Source organism: Magnolia sinica, chromosome 6, assembly GCF_029962835.1.
Source record: "Magnolia sinica isolate HGM2019 chromosome 6, MsV1, whole genome shotgun sequence".
NCBI lineage: Eukaryota > Viridiplantae > Streptophyta > Magnoliopsida > Magnoliales > Magnoliaceae > Magnolia > Magnolia sinica.
In genome coordinates this window covers 10,305,379-10,314,644 of record NC_080578.1, presented here as the reverse complement: position 1 = coordinate 10,314,644, position 9,266 = coordinate 10,305,379, and the positions used below count along the sequence as shown (strand labels likewise).

The following is a 9,266-nucleotide window of genomic DNA, read 5'->3' as shown; positions in this document are numbered from 1 at the left end:
AGTCAGGCTCAAGGATCGAGCTGAGTTGAGTTTGGGCTGGGGTTAGCTAGTAGCTGAGCCAAGCTGTGCAAAGCTAAACTCGGTTGGACTCGTGTACAGCTCTACCCCTGCCTACGAACTATAGACGCACGCGGGACTCACCATGTAAACCATTAGCTTACGCCAATAATCTATCAGGTAGGACAACGTATGCCAACTATCGATTAAATAGAGAAACTTGCAAATAGCACCCAATGGACGATCGACCTGGGGTTACCATCCGAATAACCAGACTGGGTCCCACATGGTCAACGGACCCTTATCTGGCGCCTGGTTCCCATCGTCAGATGGCACAAGTATCTCTGAAAATATCATATAACAAAATCAGGGTAGCTCAATCATCTAAGCTAGCCACACGTGTACATTGATTCAGATCATTAGATTTATTTTTTATCTCTAAGCAGACCAAAATTCTTTTAAGTCGATGGCACGAACACCGCACCCTACCTTATGAATGGCCCAGATCTCCAACACATTCCACCTGAGTGTGTTGATTAAACGGTAGTTTTCAGCCTCCTCATGAGAAGCCCCTCGTTTGAATCATTAACTACAGAAGAAAGACATACTATTCATACATCTCATTCAGCACCCCCACCAATAAGGCCACCACCATATCTCAAACTGCATGTGGCTCACAAACCATTTCGGGAGCAGAGAAAATTAACATGAGATTTCGGAATTTCTGCCTGGGCGAAACCAGGTTAGACCTTAATCCTCGGTTTTTGGCAGGCCCCACACACTACCTGCATTGCAAGTCAAGATTTTCTTCCAACATATTCAATTTTTTGACAATTTACAAAACCATGATTAAGGGCAATTAAATGCTTGCTTTTCTGATGTGGAGAGCATGGACCCCCTCCAAAATCAGGACCCAAAATGGTTAGACAACATTCGATTTGAGTTGAACAGTGACGCCTTGCAAACGAGGTAATAGGTATCATCAGAAAATCACACCAAACAACACCGCTGCATCTGTGGCAAACGCAAACAAAATGGAAAGAGAGAAATCACATCTTCAAGAAAAACATATATATCCAGATTCAACCAGGACCGGATCAACCATCATCATAAAAGAACACATACTACCCAAAATCTTAACAGAAGCCCACAAAACCAAACCAATTCATAGAGGAAAAAGGATATATGTAATACATGAATTATGCCACTACTGCGCACTGCTGTTTGAATTTCTAAAGGTCGTAAAACTAGGCACGTGAAAACAATCAACACGGAAAAAAATAATTGCGACTCCATATATAGATTGTAAGCATAATTACTTAAAAGGCCACAACAACTATTCAAAAGTACCTTCAATGCGAGATCCATTGTGCCAATGAGATTTTATTGCTGGGCACACTGCACACGTGGGGCCGATGTCTCCTCATCCTCATCGTATGCTTCCTGCTGCTGCTTCCTCCTCAGCTCGTCCTCGATATTGACATCATGCAAGGTGGTCTCCTCGCAGTCATCCAGCTCCATCGCTGACAAGTGGTTGCCAGGTCTTGGCGGTAAGATTGTCTCTAACGTACGGCACTGGTCAAGGGAAAGGGCTCCAGAATCTGGGAACTCCACATCGAAGTGGATGTACAGGCGACCCTTCATGAAGGGCCGCTGATGGTGGGGCATCCCTTCATCATTAATTGCTTTATATTGGCCTGATCAAGAAACAGATTCAGAAACTCTTTAGTGGGGGGAGGGAAAAAAAGAAGAAGAAGACAATCAACATTACCAGCTTGCATTCATCAATAGATAGGACCCCTTACCGGGCTTAATGACCTCGCCTGGATTTGATTTGATGAGCAGCTGCCTCCCATCGAGATGATTTAAGGCAAACTGGAAGCCACAAAGAGCCTCCGTTAAGCTGAGGGTGTGCTCCACGTAAAGATCATCAAATTTACGCTTAAACTTGGGATGCTCCTTTAGTTGCAAAACGAAAACAATGTCACCAGTTACTGTATCAGGCTGCAACAAGAACAAACAGTATGTTATTAGAGCACAACTGATGAAAGAAACTGGATTCCAAGCAATAAAATGGTGATCGAAATGTTCCAGTGAGGAACATTTCGACATGAGAAAAACCATGACACCACGTTGTCTGACAGTGAACAAGTGGTCCAGGACTAAACTTTTTTCTTTTTTTTCTTGTTTTTTTCTATCTGCAGCTAAACAACCCCTATAGTTGGATTACTAAATAAGGCAGACCACACGAGTTTGGAAGATGGACAGTTAAAATTGACAAATGATCCATATTCAATGTATAAATGTGGAAAGCTTGATGAGTGCGATTCTAGGGCCAGGCCATATATGGGCACAGCCTGCCAGAGGAAAACCATGGATCTCACGCGTGCATGGCCTGGCTCAAGATGAAAGGCCATGACCATTTACATGTGCACGACACTATTGGGGACCACTCATATGTCTGGACGAAAGCAAAAACTAGAGCACTAGAATCATCTCACAAATGCATGTTCACATGTGCCCAGGAGCACGATTCTAATGCTTCTTTTACATGCTTGTCCTCCACATCCCTCCATGGACCTATCTGAATGGTACAAACCTTGACACTGCGATACACATGTACAAACCCTTAGACCAACACTAAAGTTAAAAGGGTTTGTATAAGTTCAAAAGCTAGAGAGAAGACGAAAAGCAATTTGAGGTGGAGTTCCCACAGGAAAAATAAAAGCTAAAATACACAGTAATCTTCTCAGTTCTTACAGCTTCATCTGCTTCTCCTTGGAATACGATTTTCTGACCATGTTGCATTCCCTTCTCAACATGGACCTCGAGCACCTTCTTCTCCTGAGTTACTTTGTTCCCTTTGCATTGAGTGCATTTGTCCTTCTCGCTAATAACCTCACCTACATTGAAAACGAGTTTCAGAATTTTTTATTTATTATTATTATTTTTTTTTTTTGGGGGGGGGGGGTTGGGGAGGGGGGGACTATGCAGGCAAAGAAAATGGAGATTTATTCAGTACCTGAGCCATCGCACTCGCTACAAATATGTTGCATTTGTTGGATCATGCCTGGCCCTATGCGTCGAGTCGAGATCTTCATACCAGTCCCTTGGCATCCATAGCATCTCCCTGGCGCACCACTCTTTGAGCCTTTCCTGAAATGATCAAACAATACAAATCAGAAGCAATTCCAAGAAAAACATGTCAATGTTGATGCCTAAGCAAATATTCATGATCATTGGACAATATGCCCAATCACCAATATGAACAAACTGGCGTTAAACATGCAGTTAAAAACTGTCAGATATCTAACAAAAGGGGCGCACTCCAGTGGTACTGGTACCATCTTAGGCAACAGTGGCAGTAGCGGGCAGATTCGAAGCCCATGTGATGGATGCATAAAATCCAAACCGTACATCATATACATCAGAGCATGTTACCATTAGATCCCTACAATTGGGCCATACTGCAGGGAACAAGTTGGGAAGGCATATCCACACTTGAATTTCATGGGGGGCTCATCTGGTCAGGATGAAAGTAAGGCTGTTTTCATATTTAGGTGGGCCCCTGTGTAAATCGGGGGGGGGGGGGGGGGGGTTGGATCAGGCTGATTTTTGTCACCTGGGGGCTGAAGGTAAGTATGAGGTGACTCATCTGACAAACAGATTGGATGGCCTTCATACATCATGCAGAGCCCACATCTGCCCAGTACCACCATAAGCATACAGTGGTACCACCACTCAAGCATGTGCGCTAACAAAATATACTTGTCCTTCTCAGAAGCTCAGATAAACGGGCATTGGACTATAAGTATAGAAGATCCAGGGCAGGTATGCCAAAATGGTAACGTGACGACCATAATAGCCATTATGTAATGGTAACAGTGGTAACTGTGATGTATTACGGGGCTGAAACGGCTGTTATAGAAAGAAAAAAAAAAATGACCTGTAAAGGTCCCAAAATGGTCCTGAAACAGATTTTTTTCAAAAGGAAATAAAAAATAAAAAATTTACAGTTATACAGCACCTTGCTACTACTGCAAGTCATTCACAACTCAGCTGCAACAGGATCTCATTTGGTGGTGACATGGAAAAAGCAGAAAGACTTTCCTAAGTATTAAGTCTCATCTAAGAAGGTAACATAACCCTTGAAAAAAGTAGGGGTAGTGGGACTGCTTGGGAAAATGAGAATTAATCGCCTAGCCATATGCTAACTTAACCTCCAAACCTTTTTTTACCAGCATTTTCCCCTGGAAAACATCTGATATTTTCAAGAGAAAAAGTGGAAACAAAAATTTTGAAGGCATAAAAAGTCAGGTTGCAGCTTACAACCGCAGGTGATCTCAGTTGTATGATCAGTTTCCTGTGGAAAACAGAGAACAAGAACGAGCGCTAGAAGTTATGACTCAAATCAACGTGGGTGAACTGATGCAAGACAATTAACCACTTGCGCTAAAAGCTCGAACTGTTAGAGCATGGCGAATCAATCCCTTTATTTCATAGCCCAGGCCCCACATCTCATAAGTTAGGACCTCGGCCAAACCCCCCTCGTGGGCACCAAATCACATGGGTACCGCCTCATACGAGCCACCCGCCTCACACGGGCCGCCCACCCCGAGTGTGCCCCTGCATCCCACAGGCAACCCCACTTGAGCCGGTGAGGAGTCTCGAACACGAGACCTCCCGCTCTGATACCAATTTGATGCAAGACAATTAACCACTTGCTCTAAAAGCTAGAACTGTTAGAGCATGACGAATCAATCTCTTTATCTCATAGCCCAAGCCCTACATCTCATGGGTTAGGACCTCGGCAGAACCCCCCTCGTGGGCCCCAAATCACATGAATACCGCCTCACACGAGCCACCCACCCCGAGTGTGCCCTTGCATCACACAGGCAACCCTAATCGAGCCTAGTGTGAAAATACCCCTACATTATGAACTCTAGTGAAGCAACCTAGTATCCTGGGTGAGTCATCAAGATTCCAACTCGGTTGAACAAGGCAATACAAAGAATAAGGCAAAACAGAAACAAACAGAAAGGTTTTCATAAAATTATTCCAATTATTTATGTACCTATACGTATATGCAGACATGTGTTTATTAAGGCAATAGGTAGGACAGTAGGACTGCAAGGGGGATTTAGAGGAGTACCCTTTGCATTTCGGACATAGCACATTCCTAGTCAGAGACAACTTCTTCGATGTTCCATTATACAATTCCTCCAAAGAAACTTTAAGACTGTGAACTACATCATCACCTTGTTTCTGCCTTCGTCCTCTTGAGCTACCACCTAGAACATTTGGATAATCAGAGAGTAATGAGCACATGGGTATAAAAGAGTGAATTCCAAAACACAAGCGTGAGAACAGAATACAAAACACAAGTCTAACAATTTCTCACCACCAAAAGCACCTCCTCCAAAGAAGGATTCAAATATATCAAAGGGATTGTGAGAACCACTGCCTCCACCCATTCCCTCTTTAAGGGCATCTTCTCCATATTGGTCGTAGATTTCTCGTTTCTCAGGATCACTAAGAACTTCATAAGCCTGAGCCAACTCTTTAAACTGATCCAAAAACCAAAACGAAACAATACAACAGTTAATACCTACCCAAAAAATTACTAAACTGAGCTAGTAAATGCAGAAATTCCCTTGCACAGTTGCGCTAGAATAAACACTTAAGAGTTAGCATGTGGAAAGATACGTAATGGAAGTAAACATGATTGGCAATATGCCATTTCCATGCACTGATGGTGCACGCCAATCTCGGCCCAGCTCAAGGAACACCAAAGTCAGGATTAACTCAAAACCAAGATGAGCGCTCAATCAAGCTTCTGGAGTTATTTATTAGTTTGACCTTTTTTTAAAAGGATATTTCTCTAGTTTGACTGTTTGCATTTCTCAAATGCTCTCTAGACTTTTCTGGATACAATTAATTCAGGCAGCAACACAACTGGGTTTCTCAGGTGCTAGATAATCAAGTGCTTAATCGAGCGATTGGGTTCAACCAAGTTACCCTTTTTTGGGTGTCCAGATGCTGATCGAGTCAAACAGACCTGTTGAGCATTTCAAATACTAAATGCGTTTCTAAACCGTTGTTACAAATATTGGGCAAGACGGGTGTATCATATCAGTATTGGTCAGTACCCATACTTGATCAGCTGACCACACATCATTTCCTTCTTTATTGCACCATAGCTTGCACAAAGGTAAAGAAGAGGTAAATATCCCAAAACTATTGCTGAAAGAAAAGCACCACAATGTTCAACTGTGAACTTTCTTAGCATATGGCCATCATATTTCAGATTCTTTAATGTGCTTATGAAAGACAATCCAAATAGGCAAAAGGAAGACAATCCAAGTAGGTGGATCAGCTTACACCTTTCAATGCAGCAATACTCAGTCAGCATGACAAACATGCACACCAGATATAGACTATAATGTTAGACAACATTCTTCAGGAACTAAAGCAACTAAACCAATGAAGGGGGGAAGGGAGAAAAAAACAACAAACAAAGCCTCACCTTCTCAGGGTCTCCGCCCTTATCAGGATGGTTCTTTATTGCAGCTTTTCTATATGCTTTCTTTAGTTCATCTTGACTAGCACCTTTTGTAACACCAAGGACCTCATAGTACTTGGTGCTGTCACTCTTCTTTGGAGCACGCCCAAACATGACTGAAGCAACTCAAAGCAAAACGCAACAGCTTGCGTATATACTACCAGAGCTGATGACGGATCTTGCTTCCAGATTCTCTAGCGTACCTAAAGTCTCCAATGTATTAAAAAAAACACACACATACACACAAATAAATAAATACGATAATAGGGAATGACAGAGAGAATATGATAATAGGGAATGACAGAGAGAGAGAGAGAGAGAGAGAGAGAGAGAGAGAGAGAGGGATTGCATACAAAATCTTCTCGCCTCATTCTAGTGTACATTCCTCTGTCAGACCAAGGTGCTGCACCCGATCATGGTGGACCATCAGAACAGGTGAATCTGCTGTGAATTGTACAACACCCTATACTCACCCTGATCAGGTGACAACAGATATCCAACTAAGGGCCTACAAATGGAATTGTAGGACCATTTTACTTTTACTGTCCATTTTTATGCCCAATGGCTTTGATCATCCATTCATAGCGATCTTCGGGCTCATATACTATCCATAATGGACCTCTCACATCCAACCGTTGTTGGTTATCTTGGGTTGGCCCACCTGGGCCCCACAGAGGAATTTGTGCCAGAATTAACTACAAAGCACAGGATCATTGCTGTGTGCGTGTAAAGCAACCATAACAGCATTGATGAAAGCCCAGATACAAATAACCTATATAAAAAAAAAAAAGTCCACAACTATCTGTTCAAACAATCGAACAACAAATTTCAGGAAATTAGCATAAACAGTTGCTTCCAATCAAAACAATTCATATAACAGGAGAAATTATAGAGTCCTAATGCATCAGAACATATCAGACATGAATATTGCCCTGATGCACCAGCCTGTACAAATGGGGCCCATGGCTCAGCGATCCATACCATTGATCCCAAGGGCACTACTGTGGATGGGGTATTCCCCCAAAAAATCTCCTAGATCGGAGGTTCCAATCCTCACGATCAGCGGCCTCCAGACATACAGTAGAGAGATAAATACAGCAGAGATCGGAAAAGCCCAATGATTTTCCTCGCTATGATCACCCAGTCTGGAAGGGTTCAAGACCATTTCCAATATATGGTTAGTCCGATCCAATCAACGGTCTAGATCCACGAATTATAAGGCCCACTTGTACGAATCGATGCATCAGGAGAGATGCTGACCCACCGATCGCATGGGCAGGATCGGTTGTCAATCACAGTGGGACCCACCCGATGAATGGTCCCGATCAAAGACGTATATATTCTGAAGAAGAAACCCTAGATCCCAGAAAATTCAAGAAAAAAAAAATACAGAATACCTCAATTTCGAATCCTATAACACAGAATTCAGCAATTATTCAAAAAAATAAAGGAAAAATAAAAGAGAACGGAAATTACAGAGGCGTGTTTGGATGCTGAAGCAGAATCTATAGCAAAGGGGAGAAAGAAAGAGTTCTTTCTCACGCGCTCTGCAGAGAGATTTTTTTCACTTCGTCGAGGGTCTTTTATACGGTGCCAAACGCCTCCTTAGGGCTGGCGGGCTCGTCTTACCTGAATCGTTCGATATGTTAGATCCAACGGCTGAAAACGAGCACGTGAAATTGGAAATGCACAGTCCGTGACATAGAAAATTGCACAAGATTGTACACTGTGGTTGCACTGCAAATTTTGGAGAAAAATCTTTATGTTGCAACTCCGAGTCTGGGCCCACCGTGATGTAGGTCCCAAATCCACTCCGTCAATAAGGTGGGCTCCTTAAACTTCACCATACATCCAAAAAATCAGACCGAACAAAAGAAAAAGGTGGGTCATATCACATGGAATATCACACCATTAAACGAAGCGGATTGGCTGGTATACTACACACAAGCAACCTAGCTGGTGTTTAACGTCACCAAGTTTTGTGGGTCCCATCATGAGGTATGAGTTATATCCAAACTGTCCCTCCACTTTTTGAACTTGTCTTAAGGCTTGAACCTAAAAATAAGACAGATCCAAAAACCAAGTGGACCACTTTGCAAAAAGCAGTGGAGGATTGAACACCCGCCATTGAAACTCTTATGGGGAAGTTTCGGATCAATGTGATATTTGTTTTTTCTCTTCAACCTGGTCCGTGTGACCTTATGAACAGATTGGATGGAAATTAAAAGTTACAATGGGCCCTACGAATGTTTTAATAGTGAGAATCATTGTCCCCACTTTTATTTATAGTGTAGTTCACTTGAGCCTTAGAAATTACTCATTTTTTTTATCAAGATATAAAATGATCTCTCCAAATGTATGAACGGGGTAGATATAATAAATATATCATTGTCTTAACTTTTATCTCTTCGTACAACTCGGAGCTTGATTAGCGTCAGCGCTGGTCTTCGCAGGACAACCCACACCAGGTAGGTTGCTGGTGTGTGGTAAACCAGCCAATCCGCTTCCACCATTAAAACATTCCGGATAGTTTTTGAGCCCAGAGTATTTTCTATATTCCATCCAATCCATCCATAAGATGGATCCCAATAGGATTGACGGATGCCCGAAAAATCATAACATTCCAAAACTTTGGTGGGCTATACTAAGTGATTTTAGAGATTTAGACATGATTTTACGTGGTGTGACCCACCTTACTTTTGCATCT

The 9,266-nt window shown here is 42.5% G+C and overlaps 1 protein-coding gene across 2 annotated transcripts; it reads right to left on the bottom strand.

Moving 5' to 3' along the window:
- Nucleotides 1–1,135: 1,135 nt before the first annotated feature.
- LOC131248238 (chaperone protein dnaJ A6-like) lies at nt 1,136–8,186 on the bottom strand. Of its 2 annotated transcripts, none has more exons than XM_058248408.1 (8): nt 8,036–8,186; nt 6,524–6,762; nt 5,399–5,564; nt 5,150–5,288; nt 3,020–3,153; nt 2,758–2,900; nt 1,803–2,001; nt 1,136–1,694 (listed from the first exon to the last, which is right to left on the bottom strand). In XM_058248408.1, the coding sequence occupies exons 2-8, from the start codon at nt 6,671–6,673 to the stop codon at nt 1,381–1,383; spliced, it is 1,245 nt and encodes a 414-aa protein (XP_058104391.1). In that variant the 5' UTR covers nt 6,674–6,762; nt 8,036–8,186; the 3' UTR covers nt 1,136–1,380. The 2 variants fall into 2 exon arrangements, with proteins under 2 accessions (XP_058104391.1, XP_058104392.1); XM_058248409.1 differs by having other exon boundaries at nt 6,524–6,769; nt 8,036–8,171.
- Nucleotides 8,187–9,266: the final 1,080 nt, after the last annotated feature.